The 17,954-nt window shown below is 38.1% G+C and overlaps 1 protein-coding gene across 1 annotated transcript; it reads left to right on the top strand.

The window, feature by feature from the left end:
* The first annotated feature begins 314 nt into the window (after positions 1-314).
* LOC135950604 (uncharacterized) lies at positions 315-5,441 on the top strand. Its single transcript, XM_065500136.1, has one exon. The coding sequence runs from the start codon at positions 315-317 to the stop codon at positions 5,439-5,441; it is 5,127 nt and encodes a 1,708-aa protein (XP_065356208.1).
* Positions 5,442-17,954: the final 12,513 nt, after the last annotated feature.

Below are 17,954 nucleotides of genomic sequence, written 5' to 3'. Positions count from 1 at the left end.
GTTTTTGTGGAAAAATAAATAAATAACAGTGACTTTAATTTTTGCCGCTTATCGTTATATACAAAAATACATAAATAGTGCGTGATTTATTTGGTTCCAGTATATAGTGTAATATTTTCTGTATATCAAAATTTTTGTCGCTCGCAATATTGCGGTACATATATAAAATAAATATATAAGGCTTGTATATAATCATTTTTTGGCGTAAATTATTGGCGTCGATTACAGTGCTAATCACAAATTGTGTCTCCATTTTGTGAATTCTTTTTGGAAATTTTTTGGCTCTCCTAACCCAACTTTTTGAAGCTTTCGAGATGACTTTGGAAGAAGTTAAGCAGCAACGGGCTAATACTAAGAAAAGTATAACCCGCATCAAAAACCAAGTTGAAGCCAATGGAAGGGGTGAAGGTAAGACACTTTCGTCAGCCGAGTTGAAGTGCCGTTTGGGGATTTTGGAGTCATATTTCAAGCAGATACTGACGTATCAAACCCAAATTGAGAAATATGATCCTGATGACAATGGTAGGCCCGAAATTGAAGACTTGTACATCGCAGCGAAGATGAATATTCAAGCGCAACTTGGTGAGGATGTCCACAATACAACCATGTCCGACTCTACAATTTGTTTTCCTGTTAACAACAATAAATTGCCTCAGCTCAAATTGCCCACATTTAGTGGTAAGTACAGTGAGTACAAAAATTTTATAACGTCGTTCAACCAAGTTATCGATCGTGAGTTTGGTCTATCGAATATCGAAAAATTTAACCATTTGCTGAACTGCCTCCAAGGCCAAGCATTGGAAACGGTCAAGGCTTTCCAGATCACTAATGAAAATTACCCAAAGGCTCTGGAAAGGCTGAAAACGCGTTACGACAATAGCTCACTGATTTTTATGGAAAATATTACCACTCTATTTGAACTTCCAGCCATGTCCAAATACAATTGCGCACAATTACGAAGTCTCGTTGATAATGTTTCTGCTCTTTATAGCTCCCTTTTGTCTCTAGGCTCAGATAGTGACATTGCTAATTCGATGCTGATCTACATAGTTTTGGAAAAGGTTGATGATGAGACAAAAAGAAAATGGAAAGACTCTTTGGATTTCACTGAACTGCCATCATGGGATGATTGCTCCAAGGTTCTTGAAAGGCATTGCCAATTTTTGGAATCGGTTGACACCAGCCATACAAATGTGGCCCACCGTAAGCCTGACAATCATCAATCTGGTAAGTCCAAATATAAAAGCTCAAAAACTGGCTATTCTTTTTCGGTTTCGAAACGTGTTTGTGTTCTTTGCACAAAAACTGACCACACAATTACTCGTTGTCCTCGCTTCAAAGATATGGATGTCGGTCAACGTTTTGAAAATGTCAAACGACTTGGGCTTTGTCTTAATTGTTTGTCAAAAGGGCATCAAGTTAACAGCTGTTCCTCTACATTCAAGTGCAAATCTTGTTCTCGCTTGCATCACAGTTTGCTTCATCGGTCTCAGTCAGCTTCTAGGCCCTCGTCCCCGACTACTGAACCATCTACTTCTCGTGCTGCCTTGAATGACTCTCATGCCTCGGTCCATACTCATATGGAAAAATCCTCACCGGAACAGGTGCTTCTTGCTACTGCCATGGTTCTAGTTCGTGACGCTACAGGTCACTATCAATTCGGACGTGCTTTGTTGGATTCTTGCTCTCAATTGAATTTCATTACGGATGAATTTTCTCAAAAATTACACTTGCCTCGTAGAAAACAAACTACAGAAGTCGCTAGCATTGGTAATACTCATAGTAAAACGAAATATAGGTCGTCAACAAATGTGAAATCTCGAGTTACTGATTTTGAAGTATCCCTTTCATTTTGTGTCACACCTCATATTTCTTATCAACCTGATGCTGACGTCTCAACCTGGAATTTGCCCCCAAATACTCAGCTTGCAGATGAAAACTTTTTCAAATCAAAACGAATTGACTTGCTTATTGGTACAGAAACTTTCTTTGATATTTTGTCAGTTGGTCAAATTAAACTTGGTCCGAATTTGCCAAAATTACATAAAACTCTATTTGGATGGATTGTAGCTGGTCGTTATTTATCAAACCAATCGAACGATACTGGTTCTTCTTGTATGCTCTCGATAGAAGAGGAAGTTGATTTAAAATTACAACGATTGTGGGAAATCGAAGAAATTCCATCTGGCTCAAATACTTTGACTCCAGAACAAGCTGATTGTGAATCGTTTTTCAATAATACTGTCCATCGTGAATCTTCCGGTAGAATTGTTGTTAAATTACCCTTCAAAGAATCCGCTGACACTTTAGGTCTCTCGCGAAATATGGCTCTTAAAAGATTTGCATCTCAAGAGAGACGATTTGCTCGTGACAGCAATCTCAAATCACAATATGTGAGTTTTATGAAGGAGTATGAAGATTGTGGACATATGAGTCTTGTTCGTAGTCCCCGCTTAGATGAGCCTCATTATTTCATCCCTCACCATTGTGTTTTCAAACCTAATAGTACTTCAACAAAATTAAGGGTGGTCTTCGATGCGTCCTGTCCGTCATCATCTCAAAGGTCTCTCAATGACATTCTTATGGTTGGTCCAACGATTCAAGATGAGCTGTACAAAATTTTACTTCGTTTTCGTCTTCATCGTTTCGTTATAACAGCTGATATAGTAAAAATGTATCGGCAAGTGCTTATTGACTCTTCCCATAGAAAATTCCAGTACATTTTGTGGAGAAATTCTGAAGAAGAAGAAATTCGCACTTATCAGTTGAATACAGTTACCTATGGAATGTCTGCTGCTCCCTACCTAGCTATTAAAAGTCTTCACTATCTCGCAGACCAGTACATGGACCAATTCGAACTTGGTGCAAAAACTATAAAGTCATCATTTTATGTTGATGATTTTATCGGTGGTGCAGATTCAATAGAAGAATTGACTAAAATTAAGACAGAGGTGAATGAAATTCTAATTCGTGGTTCGTTTCAATTGGACAAATGGCACTCAAATCATAGAAGTTTTCAAGACGACAAAACTATAAAAGATCTAAATATTGATGAATTAGCTGTGACCAATGCTCTTGGTATTACTTGGGATCAACAAAAAGATGTATTTCTATTTTCGTTTACACCTAAAGTTCAAATTGATGGAAAAATCACCAAAAGAACAATTTTGTCGCTCTCGTCATCACTTTTCGATCCCTTAGGACTCTTAGCTCCGCTTATTATAAAATCCAAAATCATCATGCAAGAATTGTGGATTCTCAAAATTGGCTGGGATGAATCTATCCCTCAAGAACTACATTTGGCTTGGGAATATTTTGTTTCTGATCTCAAAACGTTAAATTCCCTTGAAATCCCTCGTTTTTGTCTCGCTGCTGAATCTCAATCAGTTCAACTTCATGGCTTTTGTGACTCATCAATTCGCGCTTATGGATGCTGTTTCTACTTTCGTGTTAAAACTTATTCAGGAAATGTCTCTGTTCGTCTTTTTACTGCCAAATCTAGAGTTGCCCCGACGAAAAGAAAATCATTGCCAAAACTTGAACTATGTGGCGCACAACTTTTGGCTAAATTATACTCTAAAGTCAAAAATCTTTTCGCAATACCAAATCTTGAAGTATTTCTATGGACAGATTCTCAAATAGTTCTTCACTGGTTAAAGCAACATTCTTCTACGTTATCCGTTTTTGTTGGCAACAGAGTATCGGAAATTCAGGATCTAACTACTGGCTGTATTTGGCGACATGTTCCAACGCATTTTAATCCTGCTGATATCGTGTCTCGTGGTTCAACTGTAGAAGAACTCGCTTCATCTATCTGGTTCAATGGACCAGCATTTCTCACACTCGATGCTAGCAAATGGCCTCCTAATAAAATAGATCAACTATCCATAGAAAATCAACAAGATATCGACCGAGAAAAACGCAAAACTGTACTCTCCCTGGAAGCAACATCTAATTACATTCTGGATTCGGTTGAAAATTATAGCTCATATTTAAAAATTATTCGTATTGTTGCGTGGATGCTCCGTTTTTCTCAAAAAACAAAAACTAATATTTTCCATTCTGATTCTTTACAGCCCCAAGAATTAGAAAACGCCTTGCTCAGAATAGTTTTTAATCTACAGCAACATCATTTTCAAGATGATATACAACGAGCTCTGAAGAAAAACGATCCTCAAGGTGCACTAAAGTGTCTCAATCCCTTCATCGATTCATCAAATGGATTCAACTTGCTCAAAGTCGGTGGTCGCTTGGAATTCGCAGCAATTTCTGAAGGTCAAAAGCACCCTATAATCTTGCCCAGCAAAAATCATTTCGTCGACTGTTACGTGCGTCATCTACACATCAGCAACTACCACGCAGGACCCAAGGCTTTAATGTCGTTAATCCGCCAGAGATTTTGGATCATCAATTCAAGAAACCTATGTCGTCGTATCGTTAATTCGTGCCCACAATGCATTCGTTATCGCCCAAGGTTGCTTCAACAAATGATGGGCAATTTGCCCGTAGAACGACTTAACCCTTCAAGGCCCTTCGCCAGATGTGCTGTTGATTTTTGTGGTCCAGTAAACACTTACCTAAGAATTAGAGGGAAGGTACCATACAAGACATATATTGCTGTTTTTGTTTGTCTCGCAACTAAAGCAGTCCATCTAGAAGTTGTATCAGACTTATCAACAGATGCCTTTATTGCTGCTCTTAAAAGGATGATTGGACGAAGAGGTCTACCCACAGATATATTCTGTGACAATGCCACCAATTTTGTTGGTGCAAACTCTAAGTTGGCTCAACTAAAATCGTTCCTTTTTGATCCTAAAAATTCCAATTTTATAATAAATTATTGCTCAAATCAATTTATTAATTTTCGCTTTATTCCCCCTAGGGCACCACATTTTGGCGGATTGTGGGAGGCGGCCGTCAAATCGGCCAAGGGACACCTAACCAGGACCCTCGATAACACAAGGCTCACATATGAGGAACTTGCAACTGCAATGATTGATATAGAAGCAATTCTAAATTCGAGGCCCATTTCGCCCCTATCATCCGATCCCAGTGACTTTGAAGCCCTTACACCAGGCCATTTCCTGATAGGCGCTCCCTTACGCAGTTTGCCAGAACGTGATGTCCCTCCAATTGAAATCAATAAACTTGAGTATTGGGCCCGAATAAGCGCCATAAAACAACAATTTTGGAAGAAGTGGTCCCACGACTACATAAACGAGCTCCAGACCCGCAATAAATGGACTAGCACCAACTCAAATATTTGTACTGGCTCCCTAGTAATCATTAAAGAAGATAATTTACCACCGCAGCGTTGGCTCATGGGTAAAATCATCAATATTGTTCGTGGTAGAGATGATCGAGTTAGAGTTGTCGACATCAAAACAACAAAGGGAATTATACGTCGCCCTATCCACAGACTGGCTTTACTATTTTCTTGAAAGTGCCCTTTCAATGGGGCCGGAATGTTAGGTCACCGTATCATATTTACTAATAATCTGTATTGTTATTATTTATAGTTATTATTCATTTGATTCATTTGTTTTATTTTCCATTTTTTATTGTATTAAATTTGTTCATATTTTTGTCTCACTGTTGTCACTGTAATTTGTTAGCATTTTTGTTCATACTAACCACTGTAACTTATTTTGGTAATGACCCGTTAGTTTTTATTATATGTTTCTCACTTCAATTCTTGTAACAAGTATGTTGTTGTTGTTCTTAAAAATGCAATATATTTAGTATTTTGTTTTTGCATACATTCATATACATATAGGTACATACTTATTAGTAATAAGTTGAATTGGTACATTGGAAGTGAGAGACAAATAATAATACATACAACAACAACAGTGTAGCCCTTATTTACATGATCAATTGTTAGGCTTAAGAACTTTAATTTTAAATAAAGAAAACATTGTCATAGTTGAATTCAAGCAAGAATCATCTCCTCTTTTATTTTGTCGGTACCACGGTCGCAATTTCTTTTAGTTTCGGTTTATATCACTGCCCAACAAACCTTTTCAGCAACATATAGACAACAATTCGAAATATACAGAATTGCTCTATATCGTTGCCGGTGAAGAAAAAGCTCTTCATCGTACAAATACCAATATAGATCTCATACAGAGGGCACAATCCAAAATTCTTAGAACCATGACGGGAGCTCCATGGTACATAAGAAATGAAAACATCCACAGAGACTTAGATGTACCTTTTGTCAAGGAAGAATTTAGAAAAACTCGTGAAGCTTATTTGTCAAAATTACATCATCATCCGAACCCGCTCGCAAGGCTACTTACAGTAACGCAAGATGGGTCAAGGCTACGTAGAGCTGATTTACCACTCATCTAATATACCAAATATGATTCTCCGTCTCTATTACAGGCAGCTGAGACTAAATTGTGGCGCATACGATAAATGCTTTACAAAGATAAAATATTTTCTTAAGTTTCGAAAAAATATATTTTCGAAATTAAACATTTGTTATAAATCACAGTAAAGATTTAACATAATATAGTAAATGCTTAGGAAATTAAGGCACATCTTCTTCATATGTTTCGTTTAATATATTCGTTATGAAAACATTGAGGAATACTATTTTTATTTATGTGACGAAATTTTTAATTCTGTGTTGTATAGCGGAGGAGGTCCACGGACCGTAGAAGTATTTAAATCAATGTTAATAGTCTTTTCCTCGATATTGTCTAAATAGCTGTATTTAATTGAAATCTTATTTTCTTTGGAAAAAGTAGATCAGAAAACATTTTCCAGTCTAGAAAAATAGAGTGCTTTAATGATATACACTCATAACCGTAAGGGTTAAGGGAATAACTGTAGGCCACTCATTAGGAGCCCATACAGTTCGGTTTCGAGTAAATGATTCTATTGTGCTGTGAATAGAATCAACAGGCATCATGGTAAGACGTTGAAGTAAGTAAGTAATTTTAATAGATTTAATGAATTTGGATGATATAATGAAATAAGCTATCATGGTTTTATTATGATTTTGCCAGCCACAGCTATCGCAATACAAACTTAAATCGTTCACAGTTTTCCATTCGTCTAAAATAAGGAGATGTTTGTACATTTCATTTCATTACATCGTTTGCAGTCTTTTTCACCCCATAAAAAACACAATCCATAAGCACTTAAATTGTAATACTAGTATTTTCTTGAATAAAACAGTGTAATATTTATACCCTACACAACCATAGTGGGGAGGGTATTATGCGTTTGTACAGATGTTTGTAACGCCCCAAAATATTAGTCTAGCACCCACCTTAAAGTATACCGATCGACTTTCTGAGTCGATTAAATTTGTTCGGCCCAAGGACGGAGCCTATTGGAACTGGCTGAAACCGGACATAAATGTTTAATTTATATGGATATATCCACAAATTTCGGTCCAAATAAGTTTTATATATACGGAATTCATGTCACCAAATGTTATTGGTGCATATTCATAAATCATAACTAAAGCCGGAACTAGTAAAACAGAAAATAAAAAATAGTTCATAGATAGTTTTAGATCTTATTCACAATTCATAACTAGCTTAGTTACTGATTAGACATGTAGACTCTACATTTATCTGTATTAACAATAACAACACTTAAATTTTCTCAGTGAAATGTAAACACAAAAACCATACGATACAAGTTAGCTTCACAAAGTGTATACAACAACAAATTCTAACCCACCAGCCAAACTAGCCAGTCGTACTATTCAGTCGAGCTAGCAGTTTTTGTTACGCTGTGTAGTACGAAAAACAAAACTCGAAACTGACAATTCGTAAGCAGCACACACAGAAATGTTTTTGCTGCTGAAGTCGTGTTGTTTTGTTAGTAGAGTTATTTATAGAATTTTGTATTTGCAAACAAGAAATAAAAAAAAAAATAAGTCGCATCCACGAGTCGAACCACCAACCATCCGTTTGCTAGTCTGCTTAGTTATTTCATTGTGCGTTAAATAATGGTTTTCACACAGTAATGCAATATTCTTTTCTGTTTTTCTAAAAATAAACATGCAATAAAAAAATGGGCAAATTGAAAAAAAGTAACAGTTTTTTTGTTTTGTTTGTTTATTTTGTTTTTTTAGACTTTACTACTTAAAAAGTAAGTTATTAAAAAAGACATTATTATAAAGACATTGTAGCTCTGTAAGCGAAGTTCTAAAATTAAATTTTTCAATAGAATGTTGTTGACAAAAAAAAACACATATTTAGATTATTTTCTTTTTGTATAGATGTAAATTAAATAATATAATAATTAAAATGTATAGATGTAAATGTAATATCAAAGTAAATTAATAAAGTAGACTCAGTAGAACAGCTATTTTTTTTATTCAGTTTGAACTGCCAATTCACTTGTGGTTGTTGTGGCAAAAAATACAGTTCGGAATGTGAAAAGAAATGCACATTATGAACGGTTTAAGAACCTTGATACTAAGGGTATATGGAATCTAATTATGTTAAATGGAGGTTTAGATACTGAGGCACCTGTTGATGAGTTGGATGCTGACCAATTGAATATGGAATTCTTGACTCATAGGATAATGGATACGGATGATCCATTTAATTCCAATCTCGATTTTGTTGATAGTAGGTTTTCATTTCATGCTATTGATATGAATGAATTGAACTTAGCTTTTTTTTAGAATAAAATCAAATGCGTCTGGTCCGGATGGTTTGCCATTGAATTTTTTTAAGATTATTTTTCCCTTCACCCAGAAGCATTTTTTTTTGTATCTTGTGAATAATATTTTGACTTATTCTGAATTTCCTATGGATTGGAAGGTCGCTAAGGTTGTACCTATTCGGAAGAGTGGAAGTGAATGTAGTTTTAGACCTATATAGCTCCTCGGTGTGGAGTTCTCAGTCTCCCATCGGACGCGTCCCAGGTGGCGGATAGGGGGAGCAACTGCCTAGTCTAGTGATACTGTTTTGACAACAGGTCATTAGCCTTGACAACTGCTCAAGCGATGTCAATATCTTAAGATACATTTTTAACAAATGGTCTAAACTTCTTGACATAGCTAGGTTAGTAAACGGAACTGCGCTAGCCGACTATCATAATACTGTGATGCATTTTATAACAAATGGTCACAGTAGGATGTAATTGGTGTTAGGATAATGTTATTACTGGTGATACATTTTTGACAAATGGTTGCCTAGTGCTAACACATTCTTTCTCTCTTCTTAGTGTTACAACCCGCGGACCAAAACTGTTCTTTCCTCTCTCTACTCTTTCTTTCCCCCCCCCTCACTTGTAAGGTCAAAGTGATGGTAGCAGTGCCGAAGACCTGAATGGCTAGTAAGTGGTTAAAGAAAACTAGTCGCTAACAGCTCCCCTCCGACGCCAGGGCACGGGTCGGTTATAATACAGTTTTCGCCTAATCCATGTACGCCGTCCCCTCATGGAGTGTCCATCCCCTTACGCGCATACTCGTGGGATCAAAATGCACAAAATTACAAATAACAATAAACAACAAACAACAGCGAAAGGCCAGCAGGGGAAACCTATGCTGGCTGATTGCAAACAGTCAGCTGTCCAACCTTCTGGTGACAGTTTGACTAAAGGCAGCGAGGTAGCCTTGGATTTCAAGCCGAGCACCTCCAAAGCTGCATTAGCCCACCGTAGCCCCACCCGCCACTACGGCAGAACCGAACGCCCCCATTCGCAAAGAACCATCTAGGAGGGCTTTCGTGCAAAGGCGTGCCGCCATGCGCATTATCGATCGGCTTGGATCCAAGTCGGCCGATGCGCTTAATATCGACGAACTGTCGAAACTTAGCTGGGCTAAGGCCCAACTGGCTGAGCTGGACAGTTCAAATCCTCCTTCAAGCGCAGATGCAGCGAACCAAGGCGCATCTGCTGGGCCCAAACGGCAACGCTCTGAGGAGGAACTGCTTTAACAGCAAAATCAACAGCCGAAGACTAAACGTCCGAAGCAAGAGGCTCGCGTGGTAAGAAGGCCTTACAGTGAAGTTGCTCGCAACCCACTTGTAAGGGCGATTATCGACAGGAGTGTTGAAGACGGAGCTATCTCCCAGGGTATACTGGAAGATTCTCAAGGAGAATCCCGGTCCATCCCCGCAAAACGATGATGCTGGCTGGTACCAAGGCCATGTAAAACTGCTAGCGTGTACCAATGACCGCTCAGCTTTATTGATAAAGTTAGCAATCGCGTCCCTAGGGGAATTGTGGCCCGGCGCGAAACTGGACGTGATACCGGTAAGTGAGATACCTCGCAGACCGAGATCACTCGCAGTTATACCGGCGGAACCACATGAACCTGAGGAGATCCTTGTGTACATTCAGAGCGGGAATCCTGACCTACCGACCCATAATTGGAAAGTGGTAAAGGTTTCCGCTCCTGAAGGTGCGAATAGGAAAGTGGTCGTGGTTCTGAATAGGGAATCATTGGCGCCACTACGGGAGAAGCAAAGCCGAATATACTACGGTTTCGATAGTATAAGGCTGCGCGTCTATCGTGGTGACGACAAGATCGACCCCGAAACTTCTGAGGTTAAATCAGAAGCTCCGCAGGAGATGGATGCGAAATCCGAGGTTGATGACCCCTCTAACCCAGATGACGAAATGGAGACCCAATCAAACTCCGGTATGGTTGGGGATCTATTCCGTTGTATGGGTGAAGTGGAGGACGAGGACGCTCTTCTGGACTCTGATCCAGAAGACGTGGACGTAACCGTCATCTACGACCCCGATCATGGTGAAGGTGATCCAGGTGAACCTTCATCACTCTAAGGCAGCTTCTGCTGCACTACTCCTCCACATTACTGAAAATGGGGAGGACATCGCGTTGGTCCAGGAGCCTTGGATTTGCAATGGCGAAATCAAGGGACTCAACGCAGAAGGGTACAAGCTTTTGTACAAAAAAGGCACAGGTAAAATTAGATCTTGCATATTGGCTAAAAACTATCTTAATATCTACATTCTAAATGATTATAGCGATGAGGATACAGTAACCGCTGTATGGGAGATGAGGTCATATAAAATATGGCTTCTCTCATGCTACATGGCCCATGATCAGGTCGACCCAGCACCTAACAACTTGGTGAGGAAAATGATGAGTGCTGCAAATCGCTCCCGTACTCCTGTTGTCATAGGGGCTGATGCCAATGCCCATCACACTATCTGGGGAAGCTCGGATACAAACGCTCGAGGTGAGTTTCTATTAGACTTTATATTGGATTATAATCTAGTGATAACCAATAGAGGTTCAGAACCTACTTTTCTAGTTGCAAATAGACAAGAGGTTCTTGATATCACGCTTGTCAGTGCAAGCCATTCTTACATGATCAGAGACTGGAAGGTTTCAAATGACTGTTCCTTCTCGGATCATCGTTATTTAGTTTTCTCCATCAATAGGAAACCAGATAGGGTTGAACCCTTTTTAAATAGGAGGAGGACAAGATGGGATGAGCATCGACGTATTCTATCTGAACTCCTACCCCAACCTCCCACAATTAACGATATTGAGGACATTGTAAGGGCTGTAGATACACTTACGAATTCCATTAATGAGGCTACTAAGCACACTTGTACATCCTCTGTACAAAGAGGAAAAAAGCGACCACCATGGTGGTCACCAGAAATAGCGGACACCGGGACGAGATGTCGCAAACTCTTCAATGATGCTAAAAGATCAGGAGACTGGTCAACTTATAAGTCATCACTGAATAAATTCAAAAATCTGGTCAGAAATGCAAAACGGAAGACATGGAGGGACTTTTGTAGCGGCGTCGAAAGCTCCTCTGAAACTAGCCGTTTGCGCAAGATTCTGTCTAAATCACCAACCGTTCAGGGTTATATCCAGAAACAGGACGGTAAATGGACCACCAGTGGACAAGAGACTCTTGAAGTACTCATGGACACTCACTTTCCGGGAAGCCCCACACCATAATAGAATCTCATCTTCAATTGAGATTAACGCGGATAAGCTACTCTGGGCCATTCGGAGCTTTGATCCATACAAATCTCCGGGTCCTGACGGTATCATACCTGCTGACCTGCAAAACAATGCAGAATTAGTTACACCATGGCTGATTACGATATTTCAAGCCTGTCTCTCATGGTCCTACATACCTAATCAATGTACCGAATGCAATGTGACTTTTATACCTAAGGGTGGAAAGGCTTCACATACCAAGGCAAAGGACTTTAGGCCAATAAGTCTATCATCCTTTTTGCTTAAAACCCTGGAAAGAATTATTGACATTCATATAAGAATGTCAGTTGACCAGGGATTATTATCTCCCTCTCAACACGCCTATACAAAGGGGAAATCGGTTGAGACGTCACTTCACTCACTAGTAGGTATATCGAGAAATCTATCGAATTCCGCAATTACACACTTGTCGCCTTTCTGGATATAGAAGGGGCATTTAACAATGTGAAATCTGCAACCATAATATCAGCCCTGGATTCACTAGGACTTGAATAATCAGTAGTTAGGTTCGTTAGGTACCTTCTGAATTATAGGATCATCCGTTCTAAAATTGGAACGACCACGATCTCCAGATCTGCCAAAAGAGGCACCCCCCAGGGGGGTGTCCTATCACCACTTATGTGGAACTTGGCCTTAAACTGTCTGCTCGGAAAATTAGATTCCCTGAACTACAAGACTGTTGCCTATGCGGATGATGTAGCGGTGGCGGTCTCAGGGTTTCATCTGGGCACGATATCACCAAGACTGGGGACGGCACTCGAAATTTTAAATCGATGGTGCATCGATAGTGGTTTGAGTGTAAATCCCAGTAAAACTGAACTTGTACTGTTCTCTTTACGGAATAAGATTCCTAACTTTACGCTACCCCGACTAAGCGGCACTGAACAGTCGCTCTCGGATAGTGCAAAATACCTGGGTATTATACTTGACAGGAAATTATCCTGGAAACTCAACGTAGAGGCAAGAGCAGCTAAGGCCATGACGGCTATGTATATCTGCAAAAAGGCCATAGGCACGAAATGGGGTATTAGACCCTGGAACATGAATTGGCTAGTCGATACGGTTACTAAACCAATACTATTTTATGGGGTCTCTGTCTGGTGGAAGGCAATGGATAAGGCCTCCAATCGCATACTCTTTGAAAGGGTATTGAGACGTATGGCAATCCTGATAACAGGGGCATTGCGAACTACCGCGACAAAATCGCTTTTTACTCTACTCAATTGAATTCCAGTAGATGTAATGGCCAGGCAATTGGCATTAAACACGGCCTTTAGGCTCAAGGCCTGCAACGCATGGAAATTCAGGTCCTATGGACATGCTTGCATAAAAGGAAACTTATGAAATCTTCCTGATTTTATTGATTACTGTACCCCCAAACCCTTCCTCCTGAGGAATTTCGGTTTCTCTATCCCATCCAGTATGGAGATTGTTGATGGTCTCCCTGTCGATGAAAGGAGGCTATCGATCTATACGGATGGGTCCAAAAAGGGGGATAGAGTGGGCGGGGGCATATACATTCCTGAATTCGGAATATCCTTTAGGCTCCCAAATGGATGCAGTATCCTTCAGGCTGAAATATCGGCCATTAGAAGAGCGGCAAACTGGCTCAGATATTACAGTGTATCTGGTCGAGATATCCGTATATATACTGATAGTAAATCCGCAATTAAATCCCTGGTAGGTGTTTACACAACATCGAATATGGTCCAGGAATGCCGGACATCCTTAAATGAGATGGCGAGACATTCGACAGTTGTACTCACATGGGTACGTGGACACAGGGACAATGAGGGCAATTGTATTGCCGATTACTTGGCGGGAAGAGGAGCCTTGATGTCAGACGACGAAATATACTTCCTCTGTGGAATCCCGTTATCAACCTGCAAGGAATTGATACAAAACGCGTATTACGAACTTGCCCAAGCAAGGTGGGGTATGAACCCACTTGTACCACTACGAGGATGATATGGCCTGCGTTGGACTGTAAACGCACGTCGTATCTACTTCGATTACAACGAATACGTCTGAGCAACTTGGTGGCGATGATCACCGGTCACTGCACTTTCGGGACTCATGCCGCAAGACTTGGGTTACCTCATCATGACTTCTGTAGAAGTTGTCAAAACGAGGAAGAGGAAGAAACCATCGTACACTTCTTTTGTAACTGCCCGGCACTGGGTGATCTACGTGCTAGGCTCTTAGGTGAGAGATTCGTCAGTACCCTTTCCGGGTTATCTGTAAAGTAACTAAGGTGTATAGACGCCTTTATCAGGGAAAGCGGATGGTTGATAAGACCGGTCACGCAAACTTTACCTTCTAGGGATCCAGCAACCATCCCATGATGGTCTGCGTTTTTCGAATTCTTTGAATTCCTAACTCCTCTCCTCCTCCTCTTTTTCTTTACACTCTACTCTTGTTAACTTCACTATGACTCAAACTATAGATTTCCCTTTTCTTTAACTTCTATTTTCCTTTTTCTTCCTTTCTGTTTTTATTCTCCTTTCAGGTATCACAAAGGGAACGTTTATTGGACCCAAGTGAGCTGAACAATACCTAAGATTTTGGACGGCTGCCTGAATACGACACCATACCAGATATAGTTCCTGTTTTATCTAAAATAGTTGAACATGTTATGAAGGCACAAATGTTAGAATATTTAAATGGCAATGACTTGAAATCCTTATCAAACTGAATTTCGTCGTGGTTATAATACCACTTCACTTTTATTAGGTCTAACAGATTATATTAGAAAGATTGATGATAGGAATGATTTGGCAGTATTAGTATCGCTTGATTTGTCTAAGGCGTTTGATCGTGTTAGTCATTCAATATTAATATGGAAACTTTGTGATTTTTTTTAAATTCTCTTTTGCTGCTTGTAGGTTGACATTTTTCTACCTTTCAAATAGAAGTCAGTTTGTTCAGTGTGGTGAGAGTCGTTCTATAAACTCCTTGGTCAGAAGTGGTGTACCGCAAGGTTCTGTGATTGGTCCGTTGTTATTTTGATTGTATATGAATGATCTTATGCTTGTTGTTGAGGGATTTTCTTGTCAGTTGTTTGTTTTTGCTGAATATCAAGTTATTATTTCCTGGGGAATATCAGTTTACGGGTGTCCTAGAATGTGTTGTTAATACGGTATTATCTTACATTTCTGACTGGATGTCGAATTGTGGACTTTGTGTTAATCCTGATAAAACCAAGGCGATGATTTTTAAGTCACCTAGGACAGATGTGAATCTGTCTATTATGATTGACAATGTAGGTATTGAGTTTGTGGAGTGTATAAAATGTCTTGGTGTGTATATTGATTGTCATCTTAGTTTTGAAAAACATGTTTATTGGTTATGTAACAGAATAAATTATAAACTTCGGAGGTTATATTCCTTGAATCTTTACTTACCTTTATATGTTAGAAAGAATGTTGCTCATGCATTATTGATGTCTAACATGTTGTATTGTGCTGATGTTATTACTGGGTTTTGTGGTGTTTTGGCAACCATCCGGTTGCCATTGAAGTTTTTTAAGACGATTTTTCCTTTCATCCAGGAGCATTTTTTGTATCTTGTGAATAATATTTTGACTTATTCTGAATTTGCTATGGATTGGAAGGTCGCTAAGGTTGTACCTATTCGTCAGAGTGGAAGTGAATGTAGTTTTAGACCTATATAGTTCCTGTTTTATCTAAAGTAGTGTTACGTTTCCCTTCACGGTCTCACCACACCGGCCCTACTACACTCAGTGGTTTTTCCCTGGGGTGTGTTCTCAACCCTAATGTTGACCAAGGATCGCACAGAATAACATTTATAAATCATCTCATGACAAATAACAAAAAACAAACAAACTTTACCTTTTTCTACACGAAGAACGTTTACAAATAGGGAAGTAGATGTCGACTTCCAATCGCCCTATTCCCAGCCTTGGCTGCACAATGTCCATAAATAATTTTCTTACACAGCCCCATACCCGTCTTCAACGCCCTATCTGTTGTCAACAATCCCCAAAATTAAATAATTTACTCCAACATGTTCATATTTAGATCAACATAAAATAATCATTTATTAATAAAAACACTAAATACTTAAAACTAAAAATCATAATACTAATCTTTTTTTCTTATCACTAACAAATAACACTTACGAATAGTTACCACATCAATACCTTTACAGCCGTTATTTTCAAATATCATTTCTCGCTTTACTTTAAATTGTATCTATATAAATATATATTAGTTTAAAATACCTATTCAAAAGCGCAATTTAATCAAAATTTTTCTGAATATTAATATTTCTCGATTTCTATTTCACACCTAAAGGAGCTCCCTGAGGACGTATAAGATATACTTTACTCTTTTGAATCCCCGAATCTTCACTGACTAAATTATGCCCTATAGGTAAAACTCATACATATATTCATATATTTAAAATATTCTAATAAATTATATTCTTTTTCTTTTTAGTTTTAAATTATTTAAGCACTGGCTGTGATGGTTTTGAAATACACATACACTATACACTCACGGATCACTTTACATTAAAATTGACGCTGAACACAATATAACTTAAAATATAACTTAAATTAAATTTTCATTTCTAATCTTTTCTTTAGTTTTTTTTTTTATAACGTTTTTACTGTTTTGTTGAATATTATTTAATAAATTGATCTTCTATTTTGTAACTTGATATTTTTGTCTTCTCTTTTGTTTTTTTGTTTTTTTCAGATTAATACTGATTTTTACATATAATGTTGCGGCAAGATTTTTGAACACCGATAAAAATACTTTTTCAAATATAAGGCCTACCTGGCTTCACCTTTGGCTTATCCTTACTAATTCGTTCCTTTCTCAAGCCCTTTGTAATATCCAGGTTCCACCAGCTATATAGGAAAACATTTATCCTCTTAGTTCTAGTTTATTTTTTTATCTATAGATTTATTATTCTACTTACGTAGTTATTTTTGATTTACTAATAAATTTTAATATAAAATTGTTGCTTGGCAGCTTCGCTATTGTTCATTTTTCAAACAAAAAAACAACTAAAATTCAGTTTATTTTGTCCTAAGTGATGAGGTGTTGTTTAATTTTAGTTTATTTATTGTCTTTGTTAAAATGTTTTTGATTATTTCCCGCACTGTTTTCACTCTTAACTCCACAAGATTAAAATATAAAATGTCTGTATTTTTAGAAAATTTTCATATCTATATTTTAAATTCCTACGGGACTCATTTACTATATTCAAAACGGTTTCCTTATGATACATATGTATAGTTTTTCCCTCCATATATTTTATATTCTTGGCACTTTTCCAGAATTCTCCTTAAAAATTACATAAATTATTATCATACTCTTACTCCACTTTTTCCTCTGATCCTAATCCTAGCAAATTATATTTACATCATCAATCCTTCACAATCTACCATTTTTATTATCTGTCCTATCCTATTTGAAACCAGGCTATCAGAAATTTTAGCAACTAATTATTTTCATTCAAATCTAAAGATTTTGAAATGAAACCGTTTTACTACGTACGCATTTTGTTTACGCAAAACATTCGCGTTGCCAATTATACAAAACACAGAAAATATTACAACACTATACAACACTAGGTCATTCATGCAACTACATATATGTTCATTGACATTTCACACACACATGGTAAGTAAACTCATTTTTAATAATAATGTTTTTCTTTTTTCCTTTACAGATTCATTATCAATATAAGCAGACGGATTATTTAAGGAGATTCCCTGGTCAATAAGTATCTTTCCAATATAAGTAATTATTGACAAATTTTAACATTTGATTTTTCTTTTCAGGACAATAACAAACAACTATAGGACTGGGACTCGGGCAGGAACTGGTCATTCCATCGCAATTTCATCGGCCCCTCCCGCAACGTAGTTTAAAAGAAACCCACCGGGACATGGGCTGGAGATGGTGGCTCCAAGTATAATTTTAGCCCCTCCCTATACTTACAATACAAA

The sequence above is a fragment of the Calliphora vicina genome, chromosome 2 (genome assembly GCF_958450345.1).
Source record: "Calliphora vicina chromosome 2, idCalVici1.1, whole genome shotgun sequence".
Classification (NCBI taxonomy): Eukaryota; Metazoa; Arthropoda; class Insecta; order Diptera; family Calliphoridae; genus Calliphora; species Calliphora vicina.
Note: the sequence above shows the minus strand (reverse complement) of the source record. Positions and strands in the feature narration are given on the sequence as shown.